Source organism: Mesoplodon mirus (genome assembly GCF_964341445.2).
Source record: "Mesoplodon mirus genome assembly, chromosome: 4".
In the NCBI taxonomy this organism is placed as follows: Eukaryota; Metazoa; Chordata; class Mammalia; order Artiodactyla; family Ziphiidae; genus Mesoplodon; species Mesoplodon mirus.
In genome coordinates, this window is record NC_138979.1 from 111,079,710 (window position 1) to 111,104,125 (window position 24,416).

At 40.7% G+C, this 24,416-nt stretch overlaps 1 protein-coding gene across 4 annotated transcripts in view; it reads right to left on the minus strand.

Moving 5' to 3' along the window:
• Positions 1–24,416, minus strand: part of FMN1 (formin 1) — a gene marked incomplete at its 5' end in the record, with an annotated part of 415,504 nt that overhangs the window by 289,330 nt on the left and 101,758 nt on the right. For 2 of the 4 annotated variants that reach the window (XM_082620130.1, XM_082620129.1), the window contains one exon: positions 20,291–20,408. The exons of 1 other annotated variant lie outside the window; for it this stretch is intronic. In XM_082620130.1, the coding sequence (XP_082476256.1) occupies positions 20,291–20,408 (118 nt within the window). Of the gene's footprint in view, positions 1–20,290; positions 20,409–21,760; positions 23,887–24,416 lie in introns of those variants that run through there. One more of the 4 variants, XM_082620132.1, reaches the window with a different exon arrangement.

Genomic DNA, 24,416 nt, shown 5'->3' on the forward strand with positions numbered 1-24,416 from the left:
AATAGGCAGAAGACCTGAATAGACATTTCTCCAAAGAAGACATACAGATGGCCAACAGGCACATGAAAAGATGCTCAATATCACTAATTATTAGAGAAATGCAAATCAAAACTGCAATGAGGTATCACCTCATTATCACACATCAGTCAAAATGTCTATCATCAAAATGTCTACAAATAATGAATGCTGGAGAGGGCGTGGAGAAAAGGGAACCCTCCTACACTGTTGGTAGGGATGTAAATTGGTGCAGCCATTATGGAGAACAGTATGGAGGGTCCTTAAAAAAGTAAAAATAGAGCTACTGTATGATCCAGCAATCCCAATCCTGGGCATATGTCCAGAATAGATGAAAACTCTTAATTCAAAAAGATATATGCACCCCAATGTTCACAGCAGCACTATTTACAATAGCCAAGACATGGAAACAACCCACGTACACATAAGCAGATGATTAGTTTAAGAAGATATATATACATATATATGCAATGGAATATTACTCAGCCATAAAAAAGAATGAAATATTGCCATCTGCAGCAACATGGATGGACCTAGAGAATAAGTGAAGTCAGACAGAGAAAGACAAATGTTATATGATATCACTTATATGTGGAATCTAAAAAATAATACAAATAAATGTATATACAAAATAGAAACAGACTCAAAGACACAGAAAACTTATGGTTACCAAAGGGGAAACGGGGGGGAGGGATAAATTACGAGTTTTGGATTAACAGATACACACTACTATACATAAAATAGATAAACAACAAGGTCCTACTGTATAGCACAGGGAACTGTATTTAATATCTTGTAATAACCTATAACAGAAATAATCTGAAAAATGTACATATATATATATATATACACACACACACACACACACATATACCTGAATCACTTTGCTGTATACCTGAAACTAACACAACATTTTAAATCAACTATACTCCAAAAAAATTTTTTTTAATAAATAAAGACATTGATTCACTTTAGAGAAAGAAAAGAACAAAGCAAGACAGAAACCACACTCCCATCTCACTGACCTCCCAGAGACGCGGCTCAGAGTTCTGGATGACCAGCTCATACCTGACACAGAAGCAGGATGGTCCTCCAGGTACAGCACAACAGGACAGAATGTCTTTGTTCCTGGTAGTGACACTGACATTCCCACTCTCCTTCAAACACCCTACAGCTGATCTGAGTTTGGGTGAGGAGGGGAAAGAAAGTGTGAGGAGGTTGGGGGAAGAGTCTAGAAGCTTCTTCCCTGAGACTCTAGAGAGATGGGCTGACTCCACCGGTGCCGGGGTGGGAAGGGAAGGGAGCAAGTACTCTGAGAAGGCTCATACTTGAGGGAATTGGCTGGTTCCTTTATAACTTTAGGCTCTGGTTCTAGCCACTAAGAACCAGGCAGTAAGCCACAGGGAAAGGAGCTCTGCGATGCTCTCGGTAAAGGCAAACAGCATTGACACGTTTTGCAGAAATGAATCTGCCACTTTCAGTTTCTTTGGCACCCAGAACTAAATAAATGTCAGCTATTATCACACACATGATCATGCCCGGATCACATCCAGTGAGCTACATTTTTAACATGGTCACAGGTGATTCTGAGGCAGCAGGTTTCAAAGTACACACCAGAACGGTGCTCTTCAAACTTATACTCACACACCCACTACAATTTTTCTAAAAAAATACCATACTCCTCACACATTTTTAAATTGGCACCTGAAATTTGTCACTGTAAGTTTAAACAGTTGCAAAAACAAATTCTGGACAATTCATGAATACTGATCTTAAAAATGTAACGATTACTCTTTTAAATGTAGTTCATAGACTCTAATAATACCATATTTGCCATTCAGCATTATCTGTTTAAAAAGGCTGTGAACAAATGGCTTTAACATTCAGGAATTTTACCTGGTTCCTTTTCCTCCTTTTAAACAATTCAATTTCTTTTCTTTTTAACAGAATTTATCCAAAAGTAATAGTTTTATGCTTCAATGCCTATTATTCACCTTCTCATAATTTCCAAGGAATACAAATGTAAAAATGATTTTTAAAAATTTTCTCTGATCGCAAAAGTAGTTTTAGGTTTACTTCTGGGCTGAGTTATAAAAATATTTTATTAGCACCTAACGTATGAAAACATATTGAAATGTGATAATTATTAAAAATTAAAATTTAATTGGAAATGTATCTTATTGGAATGGATAGGATCAATTTTTTGGTCCTCTAATAAAGGCTTCCCAGATACCATTATTTGAAATTATCCTTTCTTTGACACCCTGGAGGTTTTCACATCTGAGCAAGGTAGAGCAAGATTTGCAATAGGTGAGATACCTTCCCTTTATAAATTGGGTAGGCGATCCATTTAAATTAAGAGAGTACTAATGAAAGCTGAGGATCTGGAAGGTAATTTGCTCAAAATTATCCATGCCTCTACCCCTTGGAGGGTCCTTCTGCATCCCCCAGTTTAAAGACTACTGATCTAGCACTATATCCAAAATACCTATGCATCTTGTGAAAAAGGCAGATTCATGGACCCTACTCCAGATATCTGAATTAATAGGATCCCCAGATTACTGTTCCCCTCACTAAAGATTGAGAGACGAATTGGAATATAAAACAAACGCATAAAATGTTAAATAATGTACAATTTAAATAAAAATTCAACAATAGACAACCTATCATAGGTAGTACCTGATGGCCAAAGGATTCGGAGACACTCATGAGAGGGTGGGATAGTCAAAGGCTTTTTTTTTTTTCTTTTTTAAAGGCTTTCTAAAGGAAGCAACGCTGGAACTGGGGGAAGGATGGGTAGAATGTGAAAGACAAAGAGGCAGAGGTAAATGGTTTACCAAGTTTGAAATGTAAGGTATTGATTTTGTTGACTAGGAAGGAGCAATTAATGCCCTCAAAAAGTGACTCATCACAGAGACTCCCTGGTGGGACGGCACTGGGTTATAGCGCCTGAGTGGTGCAAACATAATTACTTACTGTTGAAGACAGAAATACGTTCAGAATATTAATTTAGTGAAATTGGTTTTAGACAACTCGTTTCATGTGAGTTTGTTTCAGGCAAATTGATCTAGAGCTGAACACATATTTTATCTATGGATTGGGTAATCCATAAACATAAGGATAACTATATATCACTATTAAGTCCCACGTTCATTCCAGGCTGGGCAAAAAAAAATGAGTTCAAATTCAAATTATTTTATTCTTCTAGTAGCCCTGGCAATAGGCTTAGCAAAAGGTATAAGCCATCACCGAAAATGAAACCAAGAGCACCTAGGCTTTTTATTAACTCCGATTCCGTTATCACTGAGTATCACAAAGATTTTTTTAAACGCATCTGTTCACAGGAAAGTAGAAATCACTGACTGCCCCTATCATCTATCCTTTGGACCACTATAAGGACCACTCCAAATTGGTCTTCCTACTTCTCCACAGCAGCCACTCACCTCCCTGCCAGATCCATACTCATCCTCAATACCTCTAAAGCAGTCTGACAACACCTGTATTTGGTTCTGTTACTCTCCTGCCTAAAACCTTCAGGCCATATAATTTCTCTCTCTCCTGAAGACCTGACGTCCTCAAAGTCTACAGACATAATGCCTTTGCATATCATTCCCCTTGCCTCTTATCTATCAGTCATAATAAACTACCTGCTATTCTTCAAACAAGTCCTGCTCCATCCTTCCTCTGCCTGTTTGGTCTAGCTTGCCTCCACCTGACTTATCCAGCCTACTATCTTCCATGTCTGCTCAGGAGGCCTGTCCTAGTTCCCCCAAATAGGATTGATCATACTCTCCTTTGTGTTCTATGATACGCAATACATTCTTCAATAAGAGTATTAGATCATTTTATTGCACTTATCTGTGTACATTTCATCTCTCTCTCCCCCATGCTACTCTCTGTCACCTACCTACTACCCTGCCACCAAAAAACAAACAAACAAAAAGAACCAAGTTGCTTGAGTGAAAGGATCTTGCCTGATACATCTCTGAATTCTAAGCAGCTATCAAACTTACCCATATGTAGTAGATGCTCAGTAATTATTTGCTAAATGAATGCATGAACATATTATTATTTGTAATACTGGAATTAATAATCAATGAATTAGACACTAATAATGCGCTAGATGTTACTAAATAAGAGGTAGGTATGATCTAGAAGCAACAGTAACTCTGATGTCACCACCATTTACCTGCAACTTCTAAGATTACAACACAAGATAGAATGAATATGTGTTCTAACTAAGTCAAGGGAAATCCCCTAGGAGTCGCCCTCACTATGCCATGTAACTCAACACACAATAGCAACTGTTTTTCAAGGTTCATTTCCACTTATCTTGATTGGTGCTACACTGAAGAAGAAATCTTAACGCTGAGGAAAAAAATAACATCAGAGAACACAGGGGGCAGACCTAAAAACCATTTGGTTGTTGTTTCCATTTTAACAAATCCAGTGCTCCACTGTGGAGTCACTGTATACCTTGCTATTAAAATGTCCCCATAGTTTCCCTTATCTTGAATTCACAAAATTCATTATATTTGGCTAAGATCTTTCCTTATTTAAAATGACCAGAAAATCAGCAAATCAAATTCAGCATTTCATCATGATGAAATAATGCAGAGATGGTTGCACACTAATGAATCTAAAATGCAATTACTGGATAATCAGATTAAAGAAAATCACATGAATCACACAGTCATTTCAGTAAATATATCCCTCATACATTAAACTCAAACTAATTTTTGTGATATCAACACTTAGAAGCCCAGATATATAAAGAATGTTCCTTAACTTGATAAAGATAATTGACCAAAAAAAATCTCTGACCAACATAATTTTTAACTGGAAAACATTAGAAGGAAGCCTATAAAATCAGGAATAGCACAAGGATCTCTACTAATCACCACTTTTCTAGCTTTGTTTTGGAGGCCCTAGGCAGTAGAAAAGGTCTACTAAAAAAAGATGGGTAACGATTTGTGTTTTATTTTCTAGTGTTAAAAACCTGATTAAAAATGGGCAAAGGATTTGAATAGATATTTTTCCATAGAAGATACACCAGTGGCCAAAAGGCACCTGAAAAGACACACAACATCACTAATAATTAGAGAAATGCAAATCAAAACCCAATGAGACACCACACTGATTAGCGTGGCTTATATTAAACAAATAAAAACTCAGAAAATAACAAGTGTTGACATGGTGGAGAAATTGGAACTTTCTCACTGTAATGGGAATGTATCACTATACATTCAGCAGCTATGAAGAACAATATGGAGACTCCTCAAAAAATAAAGATAACATTGCCATATGATCCAGCAATCCCACATCTGGGTATACACCCAAAGGAATTCAAAGCAGGGTCCCAAGGAAATATTTGTACATCCATGGTGATAGCAGCATTATTCACAATAGCTCAAAAGTGGAAGCAACCCAAGTGTCTGTTGACGGATGGATGAACAAAATGTGGTACAGACCATAGAGTGGAATATTATTCAGCCTTAAAAAGGAAAGAAACTCTGATATATGTTACAACATGGATGAATCTTGGGGACATTACGCTAAGTGAAATAAGCCAGTCACACAAATACTGTAGGGTTCTACTTACATGAGGTACACAGAGTAGTCAGATTCATAGAAATAAAAAATAGAATAGTGGTTGCCAGAGTTTGGGAAGAGAGGAGAAATGAAGAGTTGTTTAATGAGTATAGTTTCGGTTGTGCAAGACAAGAGTTCTGAAAATCTGTCACACAAACATGAATATACTTAACACTACTGAACTCTACTTAAAAATGGCTAACACCGGGCTTCCCTGGTGGCGCAGTGGTTGGGAGTCTGCCTGCCAATGCAGGGGACACAGGTTTGTGCCCCGGTCCGGGAAGATCCCACATGCCGTGGAGCAGCTGGGCCCGTGAGCCATGGCCGCTGAGCCTGCGCGTCCAGAGCCTGTGCTCTGCGGCGGGGGAGGCCACAGCAGTGAGAGGCCCGCGTACCGCAAAAAAAAAAAAAAAAAAAAAAGGCTAACATCTATTCACCTATTATGTAAACCATTATGTGCTACATATAAAAAGTGTTAATAAATGTTTTCAATGAGTAAAATGATAAAAACTTTTCATGATTAAGATGATAAATTTTACTTTATGTACATTTTACAATAAAAAACACAAGCTGTCATGATTTGTCTACAAAAATTCCAAGGCTCTCAACTGAAAAAACTAGTAGAACTAACATGAGTATAAAATCAGAATTAGAAACATGAAAATCGCTTTGTTATACCAACAAAACCATTTTAAAACATGACAGATGAATCCTATTTTTAATTAAGTTTGCAAAAATTAACTTAAATGGCATGAGCTATAAGAAAACTGTAGAGCTTTACTGAAGAACATAAACGAAATTCTGAATAGCCAGAGAGATAAATTATGTTCCTGGATAGGAAGACTCAGTATTACCAGGCCTCTCATATTGATCTATGATTTAATATAATCCCAATGGAAATTCCAACCTCATCATTTCATAGATCTTGAGAAACTGACTTTCAAGTTCATACATAAGAGTCTATGTCTACAACTACCCAAACAAAATTTAGAAGGAAAAAAAGAATTGAGGTAATTTGAAATGCCAGATATTTAAGTAACTTTAAAACTATATCAACTTCAAAGACACAAAATTGGCACAAGGTCTAGATAAACATAAACAAAAAATATTAAAGGATCTAGAAATAAATCAGCATATAGAAAGGCATTTATATATGTGAGAGTTAGCACTCCATATCTGCCAAGCAAGAACCGACTATTTATTAAATGTTGGGGCAAACAGTTATCAATCTGGGAAAGACAAAACTAACAGTAGCTTACATTATTTTGGTTCCACAATGAGCCGGGCACTGTGCTAAGGTCCCTAAATGCATTATTTCATTGACCACCAAAAACAATTTTTTACAACAATAAGGAACCTAAGCACAAATAAATAGGAATCATCTTGCCCAGTAAAAGTAATTAACTTGCTTCAGTAACTGCTGAAGCCTAAAATTTGACTCCATGACATCAGATTCCATAACCTAAGCTCCCTACAGCACAGTACCACCCTTAACAACACATCCTTATGTATGCCACACACAGAAACAAATTCTAGACTGAGTAAAAATCTAAACATATATGCATATTAGTTAAAAGATACATATTGTTCAACTTTAGGTTAGGGAAGGCTTCCTTCAGACCAACAACAATAACAACAACTCCAGAAAAGATATAACTACATAAAACATAAAATTTCCATATAATGAATGAAGGCAAAAGGTAAAAGACATGGCAAGCTAAAGACTAGGATTGCGATATATACAACAAAGGACTAAGTGCCTTAATATACGAAAACCTGCTTTCAAATCAATAAGAACAGAGATTAATGACCCAATTTACAAAAGGGGAAAGAATACAAGAAAACAAGTTACAAAAGAAGACAAAATGAAAAGATGTCCAACTATGCTACTATTCAGAAATACAAATTAAAAACAGTAATATGCAATTTTTAACCTTAGATTGGCATAAACTAAATGAGTGTTGGTGAAGTGTGAGTAATGGACATTCTTGTGTTAGTTGAGTATATTTAGTGGGTTCAGTATTTTGAGAGGGCAACTGTGTAGTATCTACCAGTGGTTAAAATGAGTAGCAACTCAAAAAAAAAATGAGTAGGAACTCTAACACACAATTCTGCTTCTATCTTATCAAAGTACTCACAGGTAGGCACAAAACAGATGTATAATAATTTCATTAAAGTATTGTTTGCAACACTGGAAGATTCTAAGTGATTAAAAGGTTCGTAAATCAGGAAACAGTTCAATAACTTATATTTACTCTTTTATTGAAGAGAGATTCTATCTAACAAAAAAGTCAGAAAATGGAATTTTAAAAAACATGTGCACAACTGCATCAAAATTTTAGAATACTTGGGAATAAATTTAAATTTAAGGGAAGCTAAAACCTTCACAAAGAAAACTAAACAGAAATCAGAAAAGACTATATTCAAATAAGTATTTAGGGAAAGATACATATTATGTTTGTGGAATTAAAAACTCATTGTAAAGATGTTGATGCAATCAAAACAATAACGTCAAAATTGATAAAGTAACTCCCAAATGCATATGGAAATGCAAACAGCTGAGAATAACCAAGGTCAAAGGACACACTAGTAGATCATGACTTATTATAGTTGTGTCATTAAGACAGTGTTACCAAAAAAAAAAAAAAAAAAAAGACAGTGTTACAATGTTAGATAAACCTAGAGAATACTGGAACAGAAGAAAGAGTCCAGGGGAAGAAGGTGGGTTTTTTAGTTAATAATTCCAGATAATTTTAATATATAGGAAAAACAAACTTGATCCCCACCTCAACTCATACACAAAAATCAATGCCCAGTATATTGCAGGTCTAAATGACAAATAAAGAGCACTAATTCCTTCTTAAGATAATTTAAGGGAATATTTTCATGACTGAGTTAGGAAAGGATTATTTTAATAAGGCTCAAAATGCCCTAGCCATAGGACAAGAATGATTATAGGAAAAATGAGAATTTCTGTTCATCAAAAGGCACCATTAAGAGAGTGAAAAGCCAACCCACAGAGTAAGAGAAAATATTTCCAACACAATTAACCAAAGGGCTCATATCCAGCATATAAAAAGAACTTCTCTACAAAATAATAAAAGATAGTCTACTTCTTAAAAAATGGACAAGTGATCTGAACATGCACTTCACAAAAGAGGATATCCAATGGCCAATAAACATATAAAAAAAGCGCTTGACTGGGGAAACACCAATTAACAACAGATTGGCTCAAATTAGAAAGACCAATCAAACCAAATGTTGGCAAAGATGTGGTGCAACCAGAACTGTGATGTTTTGGTGATGGCAGTATAAATTGATACCATCACTTTGGAAGAGTGTTTGGTATCATCTACTGACACTGAATACAGACACACCCTATGATCGGCAATTCCACTCCCAAGTATATACCAAGGAGAAATGTGTTCCTTTGTGTACCAAAACACGTGTACAAGAAAGTGAACAGCAGCATATTAATAACAGCCCCAAACTGAGGACAACACGGATGTCCTTAGGGTGGATAAATACACTGTGATATATTCATACAATGGAGTAGTACAGAGCAATGAAAACAAACGGATTACAGGTACGTGCAATAACGTGTTTGGTTCTCACAAGCATAATGTTGAAGCAAAGCAGCCAGACACGAAATGAATCCATTCATGTTAAGTTCAAAAGCACTGAAACTAATCTATAGTGTTAGAAGTCAGAACTATGGTTTCTTTGGGGGAAAACGGTAATTGTGGTGATAGGAAGGGGGCAAGACAGGGGTTTCCAGGGTGTAGACAAGGTACTGGGTTGACCAAAAAGTTCGTTCAGGTTTTTCTGTAACATGTTATAGAAAAACCCGAAGGAACTTTTTGGCCAACCCAATACTATTTCTTGATTTGCATAGTGGTTACAAGAGTACGTTCACTTTGTTATAATTCATAGAGCTATACATCTGTGATGAAATAAAAATTTGTATTCTAAGGCAAGTTAAGGAAAATTTACACATAAAATTTTTTCTTTTAGCTCTGGCCTCCTCTCTCCCCTCTGTTGTGCACTGTGTATCTGCATTATGCATTGACCAAAACTTCCCATCTACAGAAACACCTGCTCAACCATAAAAACCAACCTTCTCCTAGCATCGACAAGATTACTCCTCTGAAAACACCCTTCCTTCTTCATCTTGTAGGAGGTCACGATGACTCATGACCCACTACTCGCTTTGTACACATAGATCTGGATTGTGTAAACTGTCAGTAATACATCATTTAACGTACAGCCCTATGTCTCAAAAACATACATAACTGTACTTTTACCTCAAACGGGCAAAACAGTTCTCAGAGCTTTCTGAGAGTCTGTTCCTGGGTTATAAGCCTCAATTTGGCTCAAATAAAATTTTCCATTTCTTTCTTAGATTGAGTGATTAATTTTTTCATCAACCCTTATAATATGAGCAATTTTCCACATGTATGTTACACTTCAATATAAACTGTTTTTTAAAAAGCCAGTTGTGGGGGGCTTCCCTGGTGGCACAGTGGTTAAGAATCTGCCTGCCAATGCAGGGGACATGGGTTCGATCCCTGGTCCAGGAAGATCCCACATGCCGTGGAGCAATTCAGCCTGTGCCCCACAACTACTGAGCCTGCGAGCCACAACTATTAAGCCCACATGCCTAGAGCCCATGCTCCGCAACGAGAAGCCACTGCAATGAGAAGCCCGTGCACCGCAACGAAGAGTTGCCCCTGCTTGCCACAACTAAAGAAAGGCCACGTGCAGCAACAAAGACCCCACATAGCCAAAAATAAATAAATAAATAAAAATAAGAATTAAAAAAAAAAAGCCAATTGTGGGAATTCCCTGGCAGTCCAGTGGTTAGGACTCCATGTTTTCACTGCTGTGGGCCCAGGTTCAGTCCCTGGTTGGGGAACTAAGATCCCACAAGCTGCTTGGTGCAGTCAAAAGATAAATAAATTTTAAAAATAATAAAATAAGGGCTTTCCTGGTGGCACAGTGGTTGAGAGTCTGCCTGCCAATGCAGGGGACACGGGTTCGTGCCCCAGTCCGGGAAGATCCCACATGCCGCGGAGCGGCTGGGCCCCTGAGCCATGGCCACTGAGCCTGCGCGTCCGGAGCCTGTGCTCCGCAACGGGAGGGGCCACAACAGTGAAAGGCCCGCGTACCGCAAAAAAAAAAAAAAATAATAATAATAATAATAAAATAAGATAAAAAGCTAATTGTGATGCCATCGAACTTCATATATTATCTCATTTTATCTTTACAATAATTATTTTAAATTATCATCATTGTCCTTTTTTATAAAGAGGGATATCAACTCAGGTCGCAGCTAGTACACGGCAGAGCCAAACTTCAAACTCAAGTCTATTTGATGCTCAAACCCATGAAACCCAAAGTAAAGGAAATCCCAAAGTTAAGCATGTCCCTAAGATTTCCCTAGTTCAATTTTCCTTTCTCTCTGAGACAGTCTTCTACCTTTCCCATCTTATGTTCTCATCCTTCATCTGGGGAGGAATGCTCAAGAGTTTAGCTATTGAAACTTCGCCTTTAGTTATTTCTCAGAAATACAGTCATTTGTTCTTTCTACCAAAGAGAAAAGCATTTACAATGTCCCAGCTGCCATCTCTGGCGGAGGGATCTGAAGGAGTGAGTGCCCTTTCTTTGCTGAGCCAGTGGGCAGGTCCAGCACAGTAAAGGTAGATCAGTGGAAGGAATTCAATGGGCTGCAAGTGAAAAGGTGTGGCAGGGCAGGAGGGGAGGGTGCTGAGGCTGGAACTGTAGAGTGGCTGCTTGGTGGAGGATCCAGAGAATAAGCACCGGGCAGCTGGCGACAGATGAAGATTTGAGAGAGAGAAGAAAAATGGGGCCACCTGGATAGAAATTCTGAGGAAGAAAAATACTGAAAGGAGGTATCTGTGAAAATGTGGCATAGGATATGGCATATCAAATTTCAGCCTCATCTCCCCAAAAGAAGCTTCAAAGTGGATTTTAGTACTCATTTTCTCTAAAACAATAAAACTACTGAAATACACAACCGTTAAAATAAAAATATTTGTTCATGTATCTCCTAAAATCAAATACATATGCACCCTGCCCTTCAGCACACAAACTGGGCCCAGCAAAGAGCCCCACCTGAACTTTGAAAGAATCCACAAACCAGAGGCATTTTTATTTGCGTTACATTGCTTAAGTGAGCCTCAAAAGCATTAAAGATACCATTAAAATTCCCCTTTTCTATTTTTATGAGTCAAAAAGCAGCATGAAATGACCCAGACAATTTCTGTGGATGTGTCTGGTGAGCTGGTATGGTACTCATATGCTCTCCTTTATTATTCAGATGGACTCAGTGCGGTCTCATAATTCTTTGTTTTATAATAAGCAGCATAATTCTTAAATGCTCCTGTTCCCGTGTGCTTTCCTTGCTGGAGCTTTAACTGTCAGTATATTGGCAGAAAAAAACAAACAAACAAAAATCCATCACCCTCCAATGCCCCCCCCCGCAATGACTTCCAACTGTCATTTCAGCTCTCTTATTAATTACGTGTATCTTTCAGCAAGTCATAACCTCTTTGGCTCTCATTTGTAAAACTAATAGGATGAATTACATGATTTCTAAGATGTCTGCAGCTCTAAATTTTTAATATTCTAAAATTTCAGATTCTATATTTTAATCTCTTAAAATATAGAATTTTTCATCTCTCTTTTAATCTCTTTTCCTCTGAGCTAAAGATCTTTACTAATACTTCCTGGAATACAGCATATGATTCCTGAGTCGCTGGTCCATACTTTGGGATTCCCTCTGCGTAATATCAAGCCTTAGTTCCCATTGGTGTTGGGGAAGTCAATCTCCCTCCTCACAGCTCCCAGATATACAGTAAGTAGAAGCCTGACACACTCGTGTCGCCTCTGGTTTCCCAGTACAACCTCTTTCTACAGCTATAAGATGCAAGGTTTTCCTGGTCTTTAATCTGTACAGCTTCCAATTTCTGGGCCATCATCACAACTCCATGCAAGTGATGGTAACATACCACAAAGTCCTGTGAAATATACAATGACTAAACCTATAGCCTAGACTGTGAAAGAAGACACTTAGGATAATCTGTCTAGACGTATGACATTAAAGGCAAGTCCATTCATGGCTAATGCAGCCTGTTAGCTGTGAATGAATAGGTTTTTTAAAGGTTCTGTAGGCCAATAAAATATGCCAAGATATTTATAGCTCTCCCTGGCTGGTGAGGCAAGAATGTCTGACTCACCAGGGAGGGTGGCACACAGCTCTATCACTTTTACCAAGGGAACCTAAATTAGACACAAACCAGAAAGTAGGCGGATCTTTATTAAGTTGAGGGATGGGTTACCTAAAATACTCTAACTAGGGATGTCCCTGAGCCACTCCAAGTTTCGAGGCGGTGTGAGTTATCCCCAAGAGATGCCACACACAGTGACAGCTTGCCTGCTCACAGTAACCATGATGCCTCAACCTAGGTCCTCTTTACTACCAAAGCCGCAGCGCTCGCCCTAAGTAGGGTGGCCCATGTGCCAGCCCCTAGTCCAGCTCTGATGTGCAGCCAGTGGTGAGAAGGGCTTTTCCAGATGCATGCTGAAAGTTCATTTTTGTTTTGGAAAACATGAGAGCTTTCCTTCTTTGCCCTTTTTTCTTTTTCTTTCTTTTCCCCATGGGTAATTAAGTCACTGCCAGTTTCCCAAATGGTGCCATTTTAATCTCACAAACATTAGCTTCATCTCCTCTCAGGATGCTGAGGCACAAATCATGATGGTATATTTTTTAAATATCCTAATAAATAAGGAGATGTTTCAGGCCATTCGTCGTAACACAAAATAGGAGATGAAGAGGAAAGGAAGCCCAGCTCTAGGTTGAGCGTTTGCAGCAAAGGTTCTTCATCTACACATGAGGAGGTGGCAGGAGATGGGGGGATGTGTCCACAAATGATTATGGGGTGGGGGGAGGGTCTGAAATACTGTAGATGCAAAATTAACTGCAGGGTCTTCTTCCACAGCTTTCTATCATCATTAGGTTTTTTAAGGAGCCTGAGAACACTAAGAATCACTAACCAGAGTAAAACTGAGGGACGGACCCCTGAGATCAGTTGGTCCAAATGTGCCCTTCACTCAGTCTAGCCCTGACCTCAGGAGGGAAATCTACAGAGTATCTAGCATGCATGAGTCACTAGATTCTAAGGAATGCATTTGACTTTTAGGAAAAATAAATCACAAGATACAATTTCATATCATGTATTTTTTAAAAAAAGAATATGCCTGGGAGTACATTTAGAAAAAATACAAGATATATATCTATATCCATACATCTGTGTATCTAGTTTATTAAGTAAGAAAAGAAAACTTGAATAGTTTTATAAGATATGTTCCTGCGTAGAAATACTAAGCATTTTAAAGATCTCAATTCTCATTCCCACCTTCACATTAATTTCTAAATTAATGTAATTCTAATAAAAGTCCCAAAGCAATCCTTCTGAAACTTGACCAAGGAGGCTAAGGCTTTCTGGAAGAATAAATAAGAGGAAAGCTAAAAACATATTTTTAAAAGTATGCTTGAGAACTTGAACAGGTTCTGAGATGTATTATAATGTTGCAATCATTAAGATACTGGTACAAAACACAAAAAGGGAACAGAAAGCCCAAGACAGTCCTAAACTTATCATGGAGAGGAATAATTACTCCAGAAGCCTGCTGTACAATTAGCTACTTAGAAAAACAGAAGCTGTCTTAGCTCTCTACCTCGGGCTAGGCACCGAAGTAAGTTTTCCACATGAAATGGAAAACAAGAAGACAAGGAAGGAAGAGGTGGAAAGAAATCACTTAAGAAATTTAAACATAGAGCTGATCTTTGAGTAGGGGAGGTCCTCTTAAGCCAAAAGAAAAGTTATACAATAAAATGAGGGTAGATTTGACTACATAAATATTTAAAACTTCTATACCAGAAAATACAAGTAAAATAAAAAGCAAATGATAAGAGGGAAAAACATTTTCAGTGTTTTAAAAGTACTGATTTCATACTGAATAACTTTAGATAAAAAATTAAGTTTGGCAATTAATATGCACCAAAAACCTGAAAAAGGCATATACACTTATATATAGCAATTCCACAAGGAATGTGTTCTAATTAAAGGAAAACACCTATGAACAAAAATATTTATAGTATTGTTATTTTCATTATTATACATAATAACTTGAAAAAAATGAAATCTCTATAAATATAATTATTGTTCAAATGTAGTAAAAATCAAAGATAGTCACATTTTCAAGTGTAAAAAGCAGTCTGTACAGTGTGATAAAAATTTTAAGTATGGGACTTCCCTGTTGGCACACTGGTTAAGAACCCGCCTGCCAATGCAGGGGACACGGGTTCGAGCCCTGGTCCGGGAAGATCCCACATGCCACGGAGCGACTACAACTACTGAGCTTGCGCTCTAGAGCCCATGAGCCACAACTACTGAGCCCGCACGCCTAGAGCCCGTGCTCCGCAACGAGAGAAGTCACCGCCAATGAGAAGCCCACACACCCAATGAAGAGTAGCCCCCGCTCGCTGCAACTAGAGAAAGCCCACGCCCAGCAACGAAGACCCAACACAGCCAAAAATAAATTAGTTAATTAAAAAAAAAATTTTTTTTTAATTTTAAGTATTAAATTCACATAGGCCTATCATAATTCAAAATGGTGGCAATGGGGGCTTCCCTGGTGGCGCAGTGGTTGAGAGTCCGCCTGCCAATACAGGGGACATGGGTTCGTGCCCCGGTCTGGGAGGAGCCCACATGCCGCGGAGCGGCTGGGCCCGTGAGCCATGGCCATTGAGCCTACATGTCCGGAGCCTGTGCTCCACAGCGGGAGAGGCCACAACAGTGAGAGGCCAACATACCGCAAAAAATAAATAAATTAATTAATTAACTAATTTAAAAAAAAGTTCTTTAAAAAAAAATGGTGGCAATGATCTCTCTATGAAACACATTGTAGAGAGTTTGTTTTGCTCTGTGATATTTCTGGATATTTCCAAATTTATTTTATTTTGTAATATTGGGAAACGTTGAAAGCATATGGAAAATTTTCTGAGATCAGTAAACAAAGCCTTTACACCAAGGTGAAGTAGGTGTGCAAAGAGCAAGGCTCTCGAGGATAGCCATTATATTTCCTATGAACTGACTGCAGTAGAAAACATAACCCTCCCACGGGATACAAAGCAGGAGTTTTTCTTTGTGCCCTTGTATCAGACGCCTGTGTGGTCAGGTGCCAATTCTTCGCACAGACTGATGGGCTTTAGAACCTTCTTACACCGCCAACTGACTCCAGGTGAAACTGTGCTGAGTATCTTCTATTTGCCTCCTAGATCCACTCTCCCCCTTTCTGGGTCCTTTTCTGGGCTCTGTTGTGTGGCCTAAAGTGGATCCCGGTCCTCTGACTTCTCTTTGGATTTGGTGAAGGGCAGAGATGGCAGGAGACCAGAGAGCAGGAGAAGGAAGTCAGGGCATTTATGCCCACAATTCCCTCCGGCCGCCAGGTCACCGTGGATTGGATGCATCCCTCCACTGAAGGCCATCGCTCCCGTCTGGCAGCCCTCTCCACACCACTCGGCCTCCCTCTGACATTCTGGGTTTTCCAGTAGCTTCTCCTGGCCCTGCCCCTTCAGGTCTAGGGCTGCAAACACCTCCCGTGATTACTAGCCCCAGAGAGCTCCTTCATCTCTCACAGCTTTCCCCAAACCCTGTCCGCACCTTTGTGGACAAACTCTCAAACAAATCATCTTCACCTGATCCCTGACAGGACCCTGGCTGATATGGTAATAGTATAATTATCCAAAGAAAAAATAAATATGGCTAAGTGCATTTATTCTTCACAAAGCAAAAAGAAAAAAGTGACCTAATATGGTTTAGAAAATTCTTTTATTCAAGTTTGAGATAAAAGTTTAACCCCATGTTACCTCTATGATTATTCTATGATACCTAGATCTTTATAATTTCCAGTCCTTTTTTTTTTTAAAAGACTTTGGGCATGTTACTAACCCTTATATAACCTGACCAGGTACAAGACAGCATGTTAGAGGACGAACAGATCACTGGTTCTCTGTTTCTCATGAGATAAATTGCTTTTGCAGCATTAAATTTAAAGGCAGACATTTACTTTTTTCTTTTAGATTCCCTTGTATTGTTTCATAGCACACCTTTTCCCTTGGCTGTGATTGGGTTTTACTTGGCCCCGGGCTTCACAAGGTAATCAAGTTTACTCCATTCAGATGTTTCTGGTCTGCAGCACAAGAAAGTGGCAGGGACTCAGCTGAGTTGATTAACCATTTAAGGACGCAAGGAGGGGCTTCCCTGGTGGCGCAGTGGTTGAGAGCCCGCCTACCGATGCAGGGGACACGGGTTCATGTCCCGGTCTGGGAAGATCCCACATGCCGCGGAGCGGCTGGGCCCATGAGCCATGGCCGCTGAGCCTGGGCGTCCAGAGCCTGTGCTCCGCAACGGGAGAGGCCATAACAGTGAGAGGCCCGCGTACCGCAAAAAAAAGAAAAAAGAAAAGGACGCAAGGAGCCCACTAAAAGATTCTTCCTAGAAAAGCAAGACTATCCCCCAAGCTTGTTTCGAGAGCAAGCTCCTATACCTAGAGGAGGAAAGACAATTCTGAGAACAAGGAGTCTGTCACTCAGATTGTCCCCAGCCCAATTCCAAGGAATACAGGGAAATGCTCTTTTCACTCGTAATAGCTGTGAGGCATCCCAAACACAAAGCAGAATTGCATTGATAATAATGTATGAAAGCACAGCACAGGACTTGGGAGAAAGTAATCCTTTCTCATTTGAGCAGAGCAATTCAAGTACAGTGTGAATGAACACAGGGGACCCTCCCTGCATGGTAGAAGTCAACTCCAGCACCTGTGCAAGTCCCTTGAGTGACAGCTCTAGTGAGCCCTAGTGCCTCTCAACTGGCACATCACCAAGGCTCCAAGAGCTCACAGAATGGCAGTGGAAGTGCCCTTAGTGGTGGACACACTATCATCAGAATGGCATCAGAGGCTCTAGTGGAAGCCGAAGGCTTTAGCTGCCAAGAGAGTTAGTTGCAGCGTCAGCAGCTATAGATGATGCTGATGACTTTGGCAGTGGCAGGAGTGTGCATCCTAGGCAGTGGGCACCAGCAACAGTGGTCAGCTACCCTCACATGGCAAAGAGGACTCCAGAAGCCATAGTTTAAAGGGACAGCTTCCCTTAGGTCAGCTCTTTCTTTTTTATCCTTGAACAAAAGTGAGTTTACAGTATTAGGTGATCTCCTAGGCCCTCAGAAAAAGATCATCGAATGATAAACTCTGAATAGAGGGAAACACAAGCAGTGGCACATCCAAAGCAGCCGAGGGCAACACAAGGACAGTGAGAGACTCACGATGAAAATCACCATCTCTTTGCCAGCCCTGCCAAGGACTGGGCTTCGAGGTCAACAGCACAGAACTCCAATAGCACACTTGAAATATAAATAGTCATGCTCTCCCCTTTCACTAATTTAATGAATTATACATGCCAGGAAAAATTAAGAGCACTGATGATGTAAAAGCATAAGACTTCAAACACCTTGAAATATTTTGGAACGAATTTTTCTGTCTCTGTGCTCCCTACAGAGTGGCAATTTTAATCTACTTCCCTAAGGGCAGGGAAACCAATGGAAATACCACAAAATATGTTAAGTTATAAACCAAATGCTTATAAGACTCCAGATTAAAATATGTTAAGCTACAAACCAAATGCTTATAAGACTCCAGATTTCTCAACAACAGAGCTCAAGAAAATCACAAGGAAAATGTTAACTTCCTAAAGATTAGCAGTAAATGGCAAGACAACCATATGTTGGCTGAGTAATGGGGTAAAAAGAAGTTTCCTACAGGCATGGAGTATCTTCTTTGATAACCTCCAGAGTGTATCAGCAGAGTGATTAGCGCTACAAGACTCTCAAGACAATGAGCACCAGACCTGGCTGGGAGCACGGTAAGTAAGACACAGTACTGCCACCCATGGGAACTGGCTGGGGACCTAGGTGCCTTCTCCAGACAACAGCCAGCCTTCTCTCTGTTGCAAGCTGTCATTCTGCCATCAGAACGAACCCAAGAGAACTGTCATTATTCATCAATTCCTCCCTCCTTTTTTCCCCATCTCATCCGAGACCTTAGACAGCTTGGAGAACACGTATTTCATTACAAAAAAAAAAGAGAGAGACTGGGAGAGCTACTGACTTTGAGTGTAACGATAGCACTCCTCTGAGCTTCTGGAAATGGAAGGGGACAGAAGCAAAGACTAAGGAATCTCTGTAGAGTATAAATGCCCCCAAATATGACTTGAAGTAGATTGAAAAGCTGTTTATGCCACTTCCTTCTCTACTCAGCAAATGCTCATCGTCACAAAGAAGATGGCCACCCCAATATAAACTAGGAATAAGAACTTATAGGATTCCGGTTTTTCATTAAAGCGAACTTCAGGACTTTTCACTGTTCAAACTGTGCCAGATCATAGGAAAGACAACTTGGTAGGTGGTACAATATTGCAGTCATAAGCAATCCGATTTTGGAAAAATCAAATGTAGAGAAGAAGAATGCAACGCTATGTACATTTTCACCAAGGCTGTAATAGCTTTCTTTCTGTAATTCAAGCAGGTCAGAAAAAAAATGTCATGAAGTAGTTGATGTCTTGGGGTAGTCAGAAGTTTGCAATTGTGTAAATGGAGGCTAAAGCAATCAGGCTGTAGAACTGAGATTCATCTGTGTTCTCAATCACTGACTGTAATTTTATCATCTTACAAAAAAACCTGTGTATTACTAAACCACCCAAACTTTGATCCACTTATGTCATCAACCAATAGGAACTGAAAGAAGTATTTCTGTATAACCATACAGACTGGTAATATACACACATACCTAAGACAACCAGCAAAATCTAAGTCTGTGTTACGTAATCTTCAAATATCAGGAAGAAGACAAAGAGGTTTCATCAGAGATACATAGAGACACACATATATACAATTAAGATATATCCTCCTCTCATTCTTTTTTTTTTTTTAGATTTCACATGAACCCTTCACTTAAAGAGTAAAAATATCTAGATTCCCATTCTACTTAAATATATTCAAGCAAAGCTCCTGGGAAGGTTTCCAGGGAGTCAGATTGCTTTGAAATTGGCCATGCATTAAATAAAGCTTTGTCTAACAGAAGTGAAAGAGTAACTGATATGGTATCTGTACGTTCACTCTGCACAAGGTTCCTGTGGCTCAAAAGCATTACTCAAAGACAAAGAACAAATCAGATTACAGCTCTGGAGTCTCGTACTCTACCTCTGCCAGCAACCCTGCCAGCTTACATGACATTCTGTGAGGGCCAACCACCTGCTTCCTGAGGAATCTGTAATCTACCTTCTCCATTAGTTCCCCCGAGGTTCTCCTCCTTTACACATGTGCCCCCCTTCACTCATTCCACGGCGTTCACCTTTCATCTCTAAGAGATTCATTAGTGATAAGTGTGCAAGGGTTCACTTTAACAGCAAAACCAAAAAGAAAAGCCTTCAGCATTACATTTTATAATGAAACAAAAACTTAAATTCTGTGAGTCTACTGAGCTAGAACTAAAAGCCATTGCAGCAAGAGATTCATTCCTGGTACCTGGCTTCTTTTCCCATTACCTGCTTCAGTGTACTTCAATCCCACTTTTTCTTCTGTGTCTTTTGTCTTTGGGGGTGGCCAGACAGCTTGGAGTCTGCCAGGAGTCCTATCGTCCTGCTCGGTGGGGCTGTGGTCAGGCTGTTGGAAAAGTGGGCAAACAAAAGAGTAGGTTAAATGAAATGTGGCCAGAGCCAATTAATCCCTGAGAACAACTGTGCTAACTCTGAAATTAATTTTAATGGCACATTGCTCTCATTCACTGTAACTGAAACATCTCACTCCAATACGATCCTTTTCTAGAAATGTCAAGTGATCAGTTGGGGTGGAAAGAGAAGTAACTCAAGGCCAAGTATTACACAACCTTCAATAGTTGATTTTTAGCATATAACTTTTTTTAAAATCACAAGTACACTTTGATCTGAAGATACAAATATACTATAATAGGGTACATTTATAGGGATGTTTAGAAATATATCCCAAACTCCAGTTATTTATAATATAAAAACTAGTTTTGCATTTTCTGTGAACATTACCTGTAGGCCAAGACACACTTCTCTAAGATGTCCACATTGATCATTTCTTTTTTTTCTTTCCCACACACACAAAAATGAATGAGCTGGCTTTCACATTCAAGCTATTTTTATAGAGGTTGATTCTTACAACTAGGAGAATGCTATGTCGTATTTAGTTTTTAACTGCAACCTAAGATAGTTTTTCCAAAGACCTTTAAATTTAACTGATGTATGAGGGAATGATAATTGTATGTCAAATTGATACTAAGCAAGAAATTCTATTTGTTGTCTTTATGAATTTTAAGATCCACAGGACAAGTGCTTGCTAGTCCTTACAAATTACCTGAATAGTTTTTTAATAATAGTAACAGCTTTCACTAATTAGATGGTTACTAAGTGCTAACTTCATTTAATCTTCGCAATAAAGGTTATTTCCTTCATTTTGCTGATCAAGGTCACCCAGCCAGTAATTGGCAGCTAGAATTAAAACCCAAGTCTCACACTAACCCAGTGCGCAATCAAGATGCCTTGTAACCAACACAGAACATTTTAATCACATCACAAACAGGTATTTCGCCAGGTGGCAGACTTTCAAAGGAAAAATACATTTTTCGCAGAGGTATAACTAAGTGGGGAGGAAATCTGGGCTATAGTTCTAGATTTGCATTGATTCCTCATGCTGCTTGGTTTTTAGAAGCACATTTCCCATTAATGTTTAAACTCAGAGTGACGGTTCGCTTTCTGACCTGCACATCTTTACTTATACCTCTCTTACAACAACCCAGAAAAATATAAGGAAGAAAGAAAACGCTTCTGTCCAACTCCATACTCCTTACAAGGACAACTGGACTATAATCATCTTTCACCTAGAAGAGCGTCACTAAGATCGGTATATGAGATGCTCTTTGATAGGAAACCTGAAAAGAAATATAGCAGCATCACATTTTATGACAAAACCCAAAACCCAACGCTACGTACGCTTTTGGAATCCGAGGGGCCATCTGCTGGCCTTGACCTCGACCGCTCAAACACAGCTCTTAGGGACTCCTTCTCATGCCTCATCTTGCGCTTGAGAGCTTCCAGCTCAGAGGTGTCAGCTGTGGTCCCCTTTTTGGGGGGACGGATGAATAAGGCTTTAAAGGCCTCCAAGGCAGTCTCTGGCGGCTTTGGCTTGACCTCTCCTCCCTGGGTCTGGGCTTCCCCGGGGCCGCTCTGGCTCTCCTGGGGGGTACTGCCACTCATCTCTTCCCCCCTGGGCTGTTCAGGGTCTTCTGCCTTCAATTCGGCTTTGGGGACGTCAATGTTGAGCAGCTGAGAGAGCTGCTCCAGGAGAGTGGGAGCGGCCTTTGGATCATTTGTTTTCTCTCCCATCTTCACCGTCTGAGGCCCTGCCTGTGCTAGGGACCTCTGGACAGGCTGGGTCAACTTAAGCAAAGCCAGGTCCCCGTCCTTTGGTTTAATTTCAGTGATGGTCTCCCCGACCTCGGCTGGGGCTCCCTTCTTCAGCACACGAAGCCCACTAAAAAAAGCTGGAAGCTGGAAGGACTTCTCTCCAGGGACTTCTTTTTTAGAAGGGGTGTTCTCAGTGACACCAACACTTGAGTTCTGGTCTGTTACCACAGGTAGAACTTTGGAACCTCCTTCCCCAGCTTGTCGCTGGCCGGGGCTGTGCTCTGTCTGAAGGCCCCCATCGTCGGGTTCCAATTTGCAGTTTATCTCCTGCAGAATCCTTTGAGGACCTTCTCCACTGGGCTCTGCATCGCCCCTTTCTCCAGTGGCAGTATTTTCCCTCCCATCTCCTGGCTTTTCTTGGGGCTGCTCAGATAAAACACCACCAGGGGACTTTGGGCCATTGGTGTTGCTTCCCTCTTCTGGCTCCTGGCCTCCATCATCAGAGTCAGAATCACTGGTGGTGTTCACCAGGGTCCCGCGAACCAAAATGACATTGTCTCTGCACACACTCAAAGCAGCCAGTGGAAGCAGCTCTTGACCAGGCAGAGAAATCCCTGCCTCTGCTTCTCCCCGGCTTCCCTCCAACCCCGTCTCTGTCTCCACCCTTGGAGTCTTCCCATCATTGCCGAGGTCAGGTGGAACCTGAGTCTCTGCCTCCGGCGGATCCAAGCCACTGCTGGGCTCCTCCAGCTGAGGCGTGGGATCCACCACTAAACTGCGGAAGGCTTTGAGCACCGCATCTTCCTCTTCAGGGTTCACAGATTCCAATTTACTCGTAAACCCAAACAGGGATTTCATAGAGAACTTGGTCAGGATCGACTGGGCCACGTCAAGTTCGGCTTCGGGTTGTCCTGGTTCTGAGCCATCACTGCCATTCGGAGTGTTACCCACGTCCTCCATGTCCCAGCCGTGCCCTGGGCGGCAGATTCTCACTTCTGCGACCTTCCCCTGCTCTCTCAGTTCCTCCACTCCACCGGCTCTTAACTTCCAGGACAGAGAACAGCAGAACCCACCAGTGGGACTCAGCCGCGGAGCGAGCACACTTGGCCGGGCTCTGGTCCCTCCCGAGCCCTCCTTCCGGTTTCCGCGGTGATGGGGCGTCCGGGGCAACTATAAAAAGTCCGCGGAGCTTTATGCCCAGAGGCAGCCGAGGCTGCGCACCTTACTACACACGGACTGGGGAGGCTGCTCCTCTGGGACTTCCGTATTTATTCCCGGGGACAAAAGGCTTTTTGTCGTAGGGAAAGTCAGCCTGCCCCCACTCACCCCAGCCCAGGACTTTACCACGAGCTCCGCCCCAGTGCCGGCCGTTCTCCTGGTCGCTTTCAACTTCCTCATTGGTGAGCAAGTGAGGCTCCAGAAAGTGCTGAGCCGGCAAGCTGATCCTGACGGCCTTCAACCACCCCCGGAGCAGCGGAAGAAATTTAAAAGTGAATCAGCAGCAAATGACTGAAATACTTCTTACGGGCTCTCTTTTGCCATCTAAATCACGGTCAGAAGCTTGTGCCATCCAGGCCAAAAAAAAACCCCAAAAACAAAAAACTAGCAGTGCACACAGACCAACAGCCACTCACAAAGCCCAAAGCAAAAAAAGAAAAGAAAGAAACAGATCATCTCAGGATGCCCAGGACTCTCAAAAGCAGTTAATTTACTGCCCTTGAAGCTTGCTTTTCTTTTCTTTTTTAAAGTGCTTTCTTCCGCTTCCCTGCAGGTTTCATCTGGAATGCAGATTTTAGCTGCCCCAGCCGGAGAAGGAAAACCAACTCGACTGGTTTCAGATTACTGCTGTTTTAGCTCTGCCCTGGTGTCTCAGTGTTCTACAAACAGGTACCTAGGCAAGCACACCCACCACGCCCACTGTCCACCAGCCTTAGGGTGGCAGAGTAAACAGCCCCAGCCAGCCTGGCAGGAACGATTACCCTCCACACTCTCTGTGCCAACCTTGGGCTTCTGCTCAGCAGCTCTGACTTCCTGGCTTCCTTATGAATCCTGCGGGCCAAAGCCTCTGTGCTTCAGCCATCCAACCAACAAATTGAAACCTGGCGTGATACAAAGTAACACACAACCTGCCTTGTTAGGTAAAGCAATTCACTGAAGGTCCCCAAGGAGCCCCATTCCCCTAAAGGGAAAAACACCTGAAAGGTCTCTAGTAGGTCTCTGTCACAGACCCAATTTGCCTAAA